This window comes from Ascaphus truei, chromosome 7 (genome assembly GCF_040206685.1).
Source record: "Ascaphus truei isolate aAscTru1 chromosome 7, aAscTru1.hap1, whole genome shotgun sequence".
Classification (NCBI taxonomy): Eukaryota; Metazoa; Chordata; class Amphibia; order Anura; family Ascaphidae; genus Ascaphus; species Ascaphus truei.
Window position 1 is genome coordinate 41,504,913 of NC_134489.1, and position 15,069 is coordinate 41,519,981.

The 15,069-nt window shown below is 50.4% G+C and overlaps 1 protein-coding gene across 6 annotated transcripts in view; it reads left to right on the forward strand.

Moving 5' to 3' along the window:
- The first annotated feature begins 3,221 nt into the window (after positions 1–3,221).
- Positions 3,222–15,069, forward strand: part of TPM3 (tropomyosin 3) — a 45,536-nt gene continuing 33,688 nt past the window's right edge. For all 6 annotated transcript variants that reach the window (XM_075607986.1, XM_075607988.1, XM_075607990.1 and 3 more), the window contains exons 1-2: positions 3,222–3,650; positions 4,709–4,834. In XM_075607986.1, the coding sequence (XP_075464101.1) occupies positions 3,237–3,650; positions 4,709–4,834 (540 nt within the window). In that variant the 5' untranslated portion in view covers positions 3,222–3,236. The remainder of the gene's footprint in view (positions 3,651–4,708; positions 4,835–15,069) is intronic.

The following is a 15,069-nucleotide window of genomic DNA, read 5'->3' on the forward strand; positions in this document are numbered from 1 at the left end:
TAGCACAGAGAACGCACCTGTATGTAGCACAGAGAACGCACCTGTATGTAGCACAGAGAACGCACCTGTATGTAGCACAGAGAACGCGTCTGTATGTAGCACAGAGAACGCGTCTGTATGTAGCACAGAGAACGCGCCTGTATGTAGCACAGAGAACGCGCCTGTATGTAGCACAGAGAACGCGTCTGTATGTAGCACAGAGAACGCGTCTGTATGTAGCACAGAGTACGCGCCTGTATGTAGCACAGAGAACGCACCTGTATGTAGCACAGAGAACACACCTGTATGTAGCACAGAGAACGCACCTGTATGTAGCACAGAGAACACGCCTGTATGTAGCACAGAGGACGCACCTGTATGTAGCACAGAACACGCCTGTATGTAGCACAGAGAACGCACCTGTATGTAGCACAGAGAACGCACCTGTATGTAGCACAGAGAACACGCCTGTATGTAGCACAGAGGACGCACCTGTATGTAGCATAGAGGACGCACCTGTATGTAGCACAGAGAACGCACCTGTATGTAGCACAGAGAACGCGCCTGTATGTAGCACAGAGAACACGCCTGTATGTAGCACAGAGAACGCACCTGTATGTAGCACAGAGAACACACCTGTATGTAGCATAGAGGACGCACCTGTATGTAGCACAGAGAACGTGTCTGTATGTAGCACAGAGAACGCGCCTGTATGTAGCACAGAGAACGCGCCTGTATGTAGCACAGAGAACACGCCTGTACGTAGCACAGAGAACGCGTCTGTATGTAGCACAGAGGACGCACCTGTATGTAGCACAGAGAACGCGCCTGTATGTAGCACAGAGAACGCGCCTGTATGTAGCACAGAGAACGTGCCAGTATGTAGCACAGAGAACGCGCCTGTATGTAGCACAGAGAACGCCCCTGTATGTAGCACAGAGAACGCACATGTATGTAGCACAGAGAATGCACCTGTATGTAGCACAGAGAACGCACCTGTATGTAGCACAGAGAACGCCCCTGTATGTAGCACAGAGAACGCCCCTGTATGTAGCACAGAGAACGCACCTGTATGTAGCACAGAGAACGCACCTGTATGTAGCACAGAGAACGCACCTGTATGTAGCACAGAGAACGCACCTGTATGTAGCACAGAGAACGCACCTGTATGTAGCACAGAGGACGCACCTGTATGTAGCATAGAGGACGCACCTGTATGTAGCACAGAGAACGCGTCTGTATGTAGCACAGAGAACGCGCCTGTATGTAGCACAGAGAACGCGCCTGTATGTAGCACAGAGAACGCGCCTGTATGTAGCACAGAGAACACGCCTGTATGTAGCACAGAGAACGCGTCTGTATGTAGCACAGAGGACGCACCTGTATGTAGCACAGAGAACGCGCCTGTATGTAGCACAGAGAACGCGCCTGTATGTAGCACAGAGAACGCGCCTGTATGTAGCACAGAGAACGCGCCTGTATGTAGCACAGAGAATGCGCCTGTATGTAGCACAGAGAACGTGTTTGTATGTAGCATAGAGGACGCACCTGTATGTAGCCCAGAGAACGCGCCTGTATGTAGCACAGAGAACGCACCTGTATGTAGCACAGAGAACGCACCTGTATGTAGCATAGAGGACGCACCTGTATGTAGCACAGAGAACGCGCCTGTATGTAGCACAGAGAACGCACCTGTATGTAGCACAGAGAACGCGCCTGTATGTAGCACAGAGAACGCACCTGTATGTAGCACAGAGAACGCACCTGTATGTAGCACAGAGAACGCACCTGTATTTAGCACAGAGAACGCACGCCCCTGTATGTAGCACAGAGAACGCACCTGTATGTAGCACAGAAAACGCACCTGTATGTAGCACAGAGAACGCGTCTGTATGTAGCACAGAGAACGCGTCTGTATGTAGCACAGAGAACGCGTCTGTATGTAGCACAGAGAACGCGTCTGTATGTAGCACAGAGAACGCACCTGTATGTAGCACAGAGAACGCACCTGTATGTAGCACAGAGAACGCCCCTGTATGTAGCACAGAGAACGCACATGTATGTAGCACAGAGAACGCACCTGTATGTAGCACAGAGAACGCACCTGTATGTAGCACAGAGAACGCCCCTGTATGTAGCACAGAGAACGCACCTGTATGTAGCACAGAGAACGCACCTGTATGTAGCACAGAGAACGCACCTGTATGTAGCACAGAGAACGCCCCTGTATGTAGCACAGAGAACGCATCTGTATGTAGCACAGAGAACGCACCTGTATGTAGCACAGAGAACGCACCTGTATGTAGCACAGAGAACGCACCTGTATGTAGCACAGAGAACGCACCTGTATGTAGCACAGAGAACGCACCTGTATGTAGCACAGAGAACGCACCTGTATGTAGCACAGAGAACGCACCTGTATGTAGCACAGAGAACGCACCTGTATGTAGCACAGAGAACGCACCTGTATGTAGCACAGAGAACGCACCTGTATGTAGCACAGAGAACGCACCTGTATGTAGCACAGAGAACGCACCTGTATGTAGCACAGAGAACGCACCTGTATGTAGCACAGAGAACACACCTGTATGTAGCACAGAGAACGCACCTGTATGTAGCACAGAGAACGCCCTTTATGTAGCACAGAGAACGCACCTGAGAAAGAGACAACATAATAACAAAAACTGCAGCACGTCAAACGTTTCTTTAGCTTGATTCTTGAAGCCCCGGGAAGCCCATTTACCAACCTGCAGTGAAGCCTTAGTGGTCTTATTGATACCCCTAATACTTTTATAATACCACCCTTACTTTTAGGGTGTTTGCAAACTAATCCCTTCACGGCGTATTCCCGGACGCCCCAGCTGGCACCATCTGCTCCAACCACCCATGTTCCGCTAAGACAAGGACAACACACATGGGTCAGTCCCTCTTCCTCTAGACACCCACACTACATGCTATTTCCCATGTTTAGCCATTTGACCACTGTCACTGTGTGGTGAAATGTGACACATACCCAGATACACTCACGGGCTCCTCGTCTTTGGTTCAAGTCGGCCATTTTTTGCACCCACCATAACTTTTTATTGTATCTGTTTTGGAAGTGCCACGGTACCGCCACACTCAGTGTGCATATTCCTTTCATGCCATCCCTGAGAGCCCAGCAGAGATTGGGTATCAGTGCATGGTAGTCTATTTAAAGAGAGATGGGGCGCTAACACAAGCGTGATGACAATGACGAGTCCACCCCCCCCCACACCATGACCTGCGGTAACCAAAGAACGCACCAGCATAATGTCAGACTTTTATATTCAGTATCCAGCTGTTCAGAGGACACCAAATATGGACCTGCCATCACCTTCCCACCCAAGCATAACAATGCAGTGATAGGGGGTCTGGGAGGTAAGAGGGAGGGTCACCAGAACACCCGAGGACAGGGGCCGGGGGAGCAGCATATAACAGCGCCAGGCACAGAGAGCTCAGAGACTGCAGCTCTGCGTCAGGACGAGAGCGCCTCCATCTTTAAAGCACCCGTTGCGCGTCGCCCTGACACTGCAGACATGGAGGCCATCAAGAAGAAGATGCAGATGCTGAAACTGGACAAGGAGAACGCGCTGGACAGAGCAGAACAAGCGGAGGCCGAGCAGAAACACGTGGAGGACAAGAGCAAGCAGGTAGTGGGAGCGCGTGGTCGTGGAGGAGGGAGGGCAGCCACTCTGCCCAATATAGGGGAACTCTTTTCAGGATGTGATGGTGCTATTGTGTGCAGAGTACCACTACTTTTTATTTTCACACCGACACGACCACTGCTTTGTATTTTCACACCCACACGGCCGCTACTTTTTATTTTCACACCCACACGACCACTATATATATATATATTATCCCTATAAAGAATAAAGAATATCACTTGTGACCACATTCACATGTCTTAGACAGGTCTGCAACCCTGCCTTTCAACCATCATCACCCAGCACACAGTGCTTCCACTGCAGCAAGGGATTCTGGAAAATGGCATGCAAATGAGCACACAATCTGTCACTTTTTGCCTGAAATCCATGTTTACATGGAACCCTTATAAGCAATGCTCTGCTGTTCACACAGCTTTTAAGCACAGCATGGGATTAGATGCAAAGCCAGTCAAACCACTCACAGACAGCTGTTTCGACCTTTATGGGTCTCATCAGTCTGAGGTTGGTTGTACTGGCTTTTCAATTTTCAAGGCTGGGTAGGTTTACCATACACATTTTAAGTTATGGTGGGTGAAAATAACTTAAAATGTATATTTATATCCAGACTGTGCAACGTTCTCCCATGAAATGAGATTAACCCCAGATGGCCAACCCTTTGAAGAAGAGCTCCTAATATATATGTACCTTTCTATGGTCCCTGTTCAATATGCCGTGAAGCTGCCTCTCCAACACAGGGAAGCTCTAAACTTCGCTTATTTCAATAGAACTCACAACAAATTCAATATGAGACTATGGACCATATCTACTAATTCACCTTTTGGTCCAAGGCTCAAGTTAATGGGCCGTAGGGTGCCTTAGTGCTTAGCACGTTCAATAAATATGGCCCTATATCCATCTATGTAAGAAGCGATTTATTGATGACATACGCCTGGCAATGCATGCAGCCTCTCATACAATGCCTCGTGGGATATATACAATGACAATGTGGATATATGGAGATAGTCCCAGCATCACTGCCTCTCTCTCCCTGCCTCTCCCAGCTGGAAGATGAGCTGGTCACTATGCACAAGAAGCTGAAAGGAACTGAGGACGAGCTGGATAAATATTCAGAGGCTCTGAAGGACGCTCAGGAGAAATTGGAGGTTGCAGAAAAGAAAGCTGCTGATGTATGTACATGTGCACCTTTTTACCTGCTCCGAAATATATATATATATATATATATATATATATATCATATTGTATTATGTGTTTCCAAATGTATGTGTTTATGTCTAGGAGTAGCCGTGTTAGTCCAGTTGCGATAGTGCAGAGTAAATGGGTACTTCAGTTTTAGGGGATATACCTTTATTATTTGGACTAACAATTGATATTATAAGACACACATATATATATATACATACACATACACATATACATACACAAAAAGTATATTAACAAAGTGTTAGAGGTATATTAGTATTTTATCTGGTAGTGTTAGGACTTGCGAACAGGTGTCTGCCTTGACGTGGCTCGCAAGCTTACAACGCTTTGGCCAAAGGGTTAAACTAAATGACCCTATTTCAAGAGAATATATAAGTATTTTACTGTGTATTTCTGTCATGTTGGATGTAGCATTGGGCTTCTCTGTCATCTGTTGTATACATATGCCATGCTCAATAGCACTCCATTTTGACACATATACATATATATATTTTGTGTGGGCTCAGGGGTTTCCAAAAAGAGCTTGCTGGGGTTCTGTGTTTTGTATACATACACACACATATAATTATTGATACATACATATACACAGATGTATGAAATATATAAATATGTGTGCCATCATTACATGGCTGCAGCAGTGAATGTCCCCCACACAGGTAATGTCCCCCACACAGGTAATGTCCCTCACACAGGAAATGTCCCCCACACAGGTAATGTCCCCCACACAGGTACTGTCCCCCACACAGGTACTGTCCCCCACACAGGTAATGTCCCCCACACAGGTACTGTCCCCCACACAGATATTGTCCCCCACACAGATATTGTCCCCCACACAGGTACTGTCCCCCACACAGGTAATGTCCCCCACACAGGTAATGTCCCCCACACAGGTAATGTCCCCCACACAGGTAATGTTCCTCACACAGGTACTGTCCCCCACACAGGTAATGTCCCCCACACAGGTACTGTCACCCACACAGGTACTGTCACCCACACAGGTAATGTCCCACACACAGGTAATGTCCCTCACACAGGTAATGTCCCCCACACAGGTAATATTCCTCACACAGGTAATGTCCCCCACACAGGTAATGTCCCTCACACAGGTAATGTCCCCCACACAGGTAATGTCCCTCACACAGGTAATGTCCCCCACACAGGTAATGTCTCTCACACAGGTAATGTCCCCCACACAGGTAATGTCCCTCACACAGGTAATGTCCCCCACACAGGTAATGTCCCCCACACAGGTAATGTCCCTCACACAGGTACTGTCCCCCCCACAGGTAATATTCCTCACAGAGGTAATGTCCCCCACACAGGTAATGTCTATCACACAGGTAATGTCTCTCACACAGGTATTGTCCCTCACACAGGTAATGTCCCTCACACAGGTAATGTCCCTCACACAGGTAATGTCCCTCACACAGGTAATGTCCCCCACACAGGTAATGTCTCTCACACGGCTAATATCCCCCACACAGGTAATGTCCCCCGCACAGGTAATGTCCCTCACACAGGTAATGTCCCTCACACAGGTAATGTCTCTCACACGGCTAATATCCTCCACACAGGTAATGTCCCCCGCACAGGTAATGTCCCTCACACAGGTAATGTCCCTCACACAGGTAATATCCCTCACACAGGTAATGTCCCCCACACAGGTAATGTCTCTCACACGGCTAATATCCCCCACACAGATAATGTCCCCCGCACAGGTAAGGTCCATCACACCTTTTGGCTGTGAGTCCCACCTTTAGTGTCACATTTTAAGTGTCTGCAGAGTTAATTTTGAAGTTGAAATTGGAGTGAAGATTAGATGAAGATCTGGACTCTGCACAACAAAAGCTGTGATTCTTTGTACTCTTCCTATCCTGCAATAACTGGGAAGTCTCTCCTCCTGCATCTCACTATGCCCTCCCTATTGCTTTTTCTGTTTACGGTTTCCTCACTCCTTTGTGAACGTCTCTGTTCTCTCCAACTTCCCCACTGCACCATTATGTATACACCTCTCTCCCAACAACTTCTTTACCCCTCAATAAAAAACACCCACACAAATTCTCTATTCACACCCTCTATCTACTCCTTTCTGCTGCTGGGGATCTCCCCTAAGCCTGAATCCAGACATACAAGACGTGTCTTAAAGCAGCATCCCTACTTCAAAGGCTAGTATTTTAAGTGCAAGAGAACTCACCTACTCTGCACATATTATCTACAAAGTAATTCCCCACCTTAACCCCATCAGGGATTCCCTGTGGGGCCAGCTTGCACTGAAGAATGTTTAAAGTGCAGTTATAGGACAGAAATCCCTACTTATTGATTTACTTATGAGTGGGGTTGATAAGAGGATTATGTTATTTAAGTTTGCAGAGAGATATGTGCAAGAGCAGGATCCTGCAAAGTCCAAAGGGAGAATTCGTGTGATCCTATTAAATCCTACACTGAGTAATGTGTGTAAGAGGGTGATGCTTTTAAATTCTACACAGATAAGTGATGTGTGTGTGTGTAGCCCCCCTCTGGGGATTACTAGTTAATGTAAGGAGTTAACGGCCTTAATGGATTAACTGGGTGGGCTCACTCTGGTATTGCCCCTCCGCACCATGTGATGTAGAATTACTATGCAGAAGGGATTGCCCCTCCCTTGTATGTCTTCTGACCAGTGATGTCACCATAGGGAGATAGACATGTATATATAGCTCCACCCAATGTTCTAGAAGCAGGTTCCTTTGGAGTTCTGCAGAGAGCCTCACTGTGAGTCCTGTAAATAGGGTTGCGTGTATAGATTCATGTATTGAGATTGTCCTGTCACCCTTTGTTGTTTTCAGTTAAGGAACGTGCTCCTTTTAAGTAAGCGCCAGTAGTATGGGTCCGAGATTGTTCTCACTACGGGAAGCATGATTTAGTAAGGCGTTCTCAGTGTTAGTAACTCCGGCGTGTTGGATCGGCCCAACCGGAAGGTCCCTAGTGCAATCCTGATCAGATAGCTATGGAAGAAGTATGTGGTACACAGCAGCGGGTTCCAAATTCAGCGGCCTGAAGTGTGTTCCCGAGAGGTCCATTTAACATGGGGCATCACTAACTCTATGCAAGAGACTGCCAATTTAACCCTTAGTGCGGGTAACAAGCCAAGTACCTCCCCAGGGTAAGACTGAGAGCTACAAAGGGGATGAGTCCTACATAGATTTTTATTTGCCACCAGTTATCAGTCAGTGAGGTGTGTCAGGGAAGCATTATTGATAGATGATAACCAATAAAGCCCTATATGTTTTCTAAAAGTTCCTGGCACCCTCCCATGTTACATTCAAGCACCCACACCCAGCCTGCACCTACCCAGCACCCACACCCAGCCTGCACCTACCCAGCACCCACACCCAGCCTGCACCTACCCAGCACCCACACCCAGCCTGCACCTACCCAGCACCCACACCCAGCCTGCACCTACCCAAAACCCACACCCAGCCTGCACCTACCCAGCACCCACACCCAGCCTGCACCTACCCAGCACACACACCCAGCCTGCACCTACAGAGCACCCACACCCAGCCTGCACCTACCCAGCACCCACACCCAGCCTGCACCTACCCAGCACCCACACCCAGCCTGCACCTACCCAGCACCCACACCCAGCCTGCACCTACCCAACACCCACACCCAGCCTGCACCTACCCAGCACCCACACCCAGCCTGCACCTACCCAACACCCACACCCAGCCTGCACCTACCCAGGACACACACCCAGCCTGCACCTACCCAGGACACACACCCAGCCTGCACCTACCCAGCACACACACCCAGCCTGCACCTACCCAGCACACACACCAAGCCTGCACCCATACCCAGCCTGCACCTACCCAGCACACAAACCTACCCAGCACCCACACCCAGCCTGCACCTACCCAGCACCCACATCCAGCCTGCACCTACCCAGCACCCACACTGAGCCTGCACCCACACAGAGCCTGCACCTACCCAGCACCCACACAGAGCCTGCACCCACACAGAGCCTGCACCTACCCAGCACCCACACAGAGCCTGCACCTACCCAGCACCCACACAGAGCCTGCACCTACCCAGCACCCACACCTAGCTTGCACCTACCCAGCACCCACACCCAGGGATGTGTGTAAGAAGGTGATCCTATTCAATCCTACACTGATAAGGGACATGTGTAAGAGGGTGATCCTATTAAATACTACACTGATAAGGGATGTGTGTAATTGGGTGATCCTATTAAATCCTCACACAGATAAAGGAATGTGTGTAAGAGGGCGATCCTATTAAATCCTACTCTGATAAGGGATGTGTGTAATTGGGTGATCCTAACTGTTAAAGGGAAAATCCCTCCTAGGTTGAAAGTTAATTTACAGCAGCGATCTGTTTAACAGGATAAATGTATCTTATTTTACACATGTTTTGTCTTTAAATAAACAACTTCAAATATTTTGTCAGATTTTTAAAAAACTATTAACATTTCCTGGTAAACGCAAACTGACCGTCTTTATCTTTTGGTGATGAGACTGGAGGGATCTCACAAAGATCTGATAAAACTGATCGATCCCCCATACCCATTACCAGTGCTGTGAGAATTCCCCCCTGCTCAGTCTGCAAAGACAGAGATAAATTGCCCTTTTTGCTCTGCTCTCTGTTTGCAAAGTAATTACGAAGCCATCATTACCAAAACAGATAACCAGTAAAGGTAAAGGTTGATCTCACCACAGTCCTTTTTCTTTTCGGGTGACTAGAGTTCTAAATGAGTGTGCTGGTGCTGGCTTTGAAGTATAGCCAGGATCCCACTTCTGCCACCAAAAGTAGTACTGGGGAAAAAGTACTTGTGAAGAGACCTACTTCTGAATAGTGCGGCATTAGAAGACTCTTTTTTTCCAAACAGATAACAGCTAATGTGCTTGAAATCAGTGAACATATTCATTTTTACCAAGATACGAGTAAGTAAAATGGTTACTTTAAGGAAGGTCTCACCCTTTGCAAGGAAGGTCTCCCCTTTTGCAAGGAAGGTCTCACCCGTTGTATGGAAGGTCTCACCCTTTGCAAGGAAGGTCTCACCCTTTGCAAGGAAGGTCTCACCCGTTGTAAGGAAGGTCTCACCCGTTGTAAGGAAGGTTCCACCCTTTGTAAGGAAGGTCTCACCCTTTGTAAGGAAGGTCTCACCCTTTGCAAGGAAGGTCTCACCCTTTGCAAGGAAGGTCTCACCCTTTGCAAGGAAGGTCTCACCCTTTGCAAGGAAGGTCTCACCCTTTGCAAGGAAGGTCTCACCTGTTGTAAGGAAGGTCTCACCCGTTGTAAGGAAGGTCTCACCCGTTGTAAGGAAGGTCCCACCCTTTGTAAGGAAGGTCTCACCCTTTGTAAGGAAGGTCTCACCCTTTGTAAGGAAGGTCTCGCCCTTTGCAAGGAAGGTCTCACCCTTTGCAAGGAAGGTCTCACCCTTTGCAAGGAAGGTCTCACCCTTTGCAAGGAAGGGGTCACCCTTTGCAAGGAAGGGGTCACCCTTTGCAAGGAAGGTCTCACCCGTTGTAAGAAAGGTCTCACCCATTGTAAGGAAGGTCTCACCCTTTGTAAGGAAGGTCTCACCCTTTGCAAGGAAGGTCTCACCCGTTGTAAGGAAGGTCTCACCCTTTGTAAGGAAGGTCTCACCCGTTGTTAGGAAGGTCTCATCCCTTTGTAAGGAAGGTCCCACCCTTTGTAAGGAACGTCTCACCCTTTGTAAGGAAGGTCTCACCCTTTGCAAGGAAGGTCTCACCCTTTGCAAGGAAGGTCTCACCCTTTGCAAGGAAGGTCTCACCCTTTGCAAGGAAGGTCTCACCCTTTGCAAGGAAGGTCTCACCCTTTGCAAGGAAGGTCTCACCCTTTGTAAGAAAGGTCTCACCCTTTGCAAGGAAGGTCTCACCCTTTGCAAGGAAGGTCTCACCCTTTGCAAGGAAGGTCTCACCCTTTGCAAGTAAGGTCTCACCCTTTGCAAGTAAGGTCTCACCCTTTGTAAGGAAGGTCTCACCCTTTGCAAGGAAGGTCTCACCCTTTGCAAGGAAGGTCTCACCCTTTGCAAGGAAGGTCGCACCCGTTGTAAGGAAGGTCCCACCCTTTGCAAGGAAGGTCTCACCCTTTGCAAGGAAGGTCTCACCCTTTGAAAGGAAGGTCTCACCCGTTGTAAGGAAGGTCTCACCCGTTGTAAGGAAGGTCTCACCCTTTGTAAGGAAGGTCTCACCCTTTGCAAGAAAGGTCTCACCCTTTGTAAGGAAGGTCTCACCCTTTGTAAGGAAGGTCTCACCCGTTGTTAGGAAGGTCTCATCCCTTTGTAAGGAAGGTCTCACCCGTTGTAAGGAATGTCTCACCCTTTGCAAGGAAGGTCTCACCCTTTGCAAGGAAGGTCTCACCCTTTGTAAGGAAGGTCTCACCCTTTGCAAGGAAGGTCTCACCCTTTGCAAGGAAGGTCTCACCCTTTGCAAGGAAGGTCGCACCCGTTGTAAGGAAGGTCCCACCCTTTGCAAGGAAGGTCTCACCCTTTGCAAGGAAGGTCTCACCCTTTGCAAGGAAGGTCTCACCCGTTGTAAGGAAGGTCTCACCCGTTGTAAGGAAGGTCTCACCCTTTGTAAGGAAGGTCTCACCCTTTGCAAGAAAGGTCTCACCCTTTGTAAGGAAGGTCTCACCCGTTGTTAGGAAGGTCTCATCCCTTTGTAAGGAAGGTCTCACCCGTTGTAAGGAATGTCTCACCCTTTGCAAGGAAGGTCTCACCCTTTGCAAGGAAGGTCTCACCCTTTGCAAGGAACGTCTCACCCTTTATTAAGAACGTCTCATCCCTTCCTCTGTCGTGCCCGCCCCACCCCCCACCACCTCCCTAATAGACTTCAGTATCTCCCTTTTCCCCCATCAACTCTCCCCTTGCTCGATGTCCGCATAGCAGGGATTGGTTCCGGGTCAATGCTGTTTGACTTTTGGGGAACACCTAACCTGATGCTGATTACTATCTTTTATTTGTATGGTCGCCAACATTTTCCACAGACCGGTACAATGTGGGATGGGGGACTCCTAGTTCTGTAAGGGGTTAAATGCCTGAAGGGGTTAACTGTGTGGGCTCACTCAGGTTATTCCTCTCACATCATGTGATGTCACTGTAATGGTATATATAGTCGCCCCTTATGTTCTAGAAGCAGGTTCTTCAGAGTTCTAACTGGGGTCCTCAGTGTGAGCTCTGTAAATACGTTTGTGTGTATATTAATGTGTTAAGGCTGCCAGGGGATGGAGTCCAGAATATTATTGTTTGCTACGAGTTCTGTCCACATGCACCGTATGTCAATGAAGCACTTTTTGTTTTTATAAAAGTTTCTGGCGCCCATCTTTTTCCTATCCACTTATTCACACCTAGCCCGCACCCACCCAGCACCCTGCACCTACCCAGCACCATGCACATACCCAGCACCCTGCACCCACCCAGCACCGTGGACCTACCCAGCACCCTGCACTACCAGCACCTACCCGCACCCTGCACCTACCCAGCACCCTGCACTGACAAAGCACCCTGCACCTACCCAGCACCCCGCACCTACCCAGCACCCCGCACCTACCCAGCACCATGCACCTACCCAGCACCATGCACCTACCCAGCACCATGCACCTACCCAGCACCATGCACCTACCCAGCCCCTGCACCTACCCAGCACCATGCACCTACCCAGCACCATGCACCTACCCAGCACACTGCACCTACCCAGCACCCTGCACCTATCCAGTGCCTACCCAGCACCATGCACCTACCCAGCCCCCTGCATCTACCCAGCACCATGCACCTACCCAGCACCCTGACCCTACCCAGCACCCTGCACCTACCCAGCACCCTGCGCCTACCCAGCACCCTGACCCTACCCAGCACCCTGCACCTACCCAGCACCCTGCACCTACCCAGCACCCTGCACCTACCCAGCACCCTGCACCTACCCAGCACCCTGCACTTACCCAGTACCTTGCACCTACCCAGCACCATGCACCTACCCAGCACCCTGCACCTGCCCAGCACCCTGCGCCTACCCAGTACCCTGCACCTACCCAGCACCCTGCACCTGCCCAGCACCCTGCACCTGCCCAGCACCCTGCACTTACCCAGTACCCTGCACCTACCCAGCACCATGCTCCTACCCAGCACCCTGCACCTGCCCAGCACCCTGCGCCTACCCAGCACCCTGCACCTACCCAGCACCATGCACCTGCCCAGCACCCTGCGCCTACCCAGCACCATGCACCTACCCAGCACCCTGCACCTACCCAGCACCCTGCACCTACCCAGTACCCTGCACCTACCCAGCACCCTGCACCTACCCAGCACCCTGCACCTACCCAGCACCATGCACCTACCCAGCACCCTGCACCTACCCAGTACCCTGCACCTACCCAGCACCCTGCACCTATCCAGTGCCTACCCAGCACCATGCACCTACCCAGCACCATGCACCTACCCAGCACCCTGCACCTACCCAGAACCCTGCGCCTACCCAGCACCCTGCACCTATTCAGCACCTACCCAGCACCCTGCACCTACCCAGAACCCTGCGCCTACCCAGCACCCTGCACCTATTCAGCACCCTGCACCTACCCAGTACCCTGCACCTACCCAGCACCCTGCACCTATCCAGTGCCTACCCAGCACCATGCACCTACCCAGCACCATGCACCTACCCAGCACCCTGCACCTACCCAGAACCCTGCGCCTACCCAGCACCCTGCACCTATTCAGCACCTACCCAGCACCCTGCACCTACCCAGAACCCTGCGCCTACCCAGCACCCTGCACCTATTCAGCACCTACACAGCACCCTGCACCTTCTCAGCACCCTGTGCCTACCCAGCACCCTGCGCCTACCCAGAACCCTGCGCCTACCCAGCACCCTGCACCTACCCAGCACCCTGCAACTATTCAGCACCTACACAGCACCCTGCACCTTCTCAGCACCCTGTGCCTACCCAACACCCTGCGCCTACCAGCACCCTACGCCTACCCAGCACCCTTAATGTGACCAGATGTCCTGGTTTTTAGGCCTCTGTCCTGACTTTTTGGGGTCCCTTTTTTCCATCCCGCTGGCTGTGCATGCGCGATCGGCGCTTGCCGGCTGCTTGTGTGCATGCGCGACATTTGTTCCATTTTTTTGCCAGGATAAATATGGTCACCCTGAGCGCCCTGCGAAGGCCTGAGACTGAGCACTGCTCACATGTATAGCCATGCATAATAATGGTATATTGCTTTCCTCTCTGTTGGCAGTAAGTCCTGGTAAGTACGGGTATGCCAGCAGTAGTTATGGAGGTTTTCCCTCATCCAATGGTGAGGTGCCCTATGTATGGAGGGGAGTGGCTGTATGCTCTGAGTCCCTGGATAGTGACATCAGGGATGCGCCTGCCTCCTGAAGTATATAAGGCACAACACAGTTAGTTAGTGTGTTCCAGCAGCTGGGGAAAGCTGTGAAGAAGTTGTATGTCCTGCATAAGGGATTGTAGGAACACTTTGTGACCCTAGTGACGTAACTAGCGGTCCAGGTTGACCAATCAGCCTGTCTAAGCCACTCTGTGTCCAGGGACCTGGCGCAGAGAGGATCTCCCTAGGAGAAGAGGGAACCCCACTTCAATTCAGGAGGGCGTACCTGGCGAAGGGACAGCACGGTGATGTGGCAGACTGCCCCATGCAGCTGCCGGCTCTAGCCGCACATCCCTATGTGCGGCTAGAGCCGGCAGCTGCATGGGGCAGTCTGCCACATCACCGTCAACAATAAAGATGCCCTGTTTAAAGATACCCCCACTGTGTGAGTGTGAGATTACTCGCAAGTGGATGGCACCACCGAGAAGGAGTTCCTCACCAGGACCATCTCCCTGCGGAAGCATAGATCCTGATGAGGTGGAGGCGCTGCACATGATGTAAGTTGAACTCGCACCCACTACCTCAGCCACCTGTCTGTTGATAATCCCCTATTACCATCAAGCGGGAGACTCAGGAGTTCTGTTGCCTACAGGTGCACCATCACACACACGTAATGGGAGTTGGTTATCAAGAGTACCCGGGCCAATGTGAGATTGAGGGGGGATAAACCCGTTACACATGTATAACCAATTTCACGTGACCTCCTTCAGAGCCGGATAAGGAGGCTCACATATAAATGAAGACAAACTGAGGCCTCTGCCCCAAGGAGGTTACAATCTAAAATGAACTTAC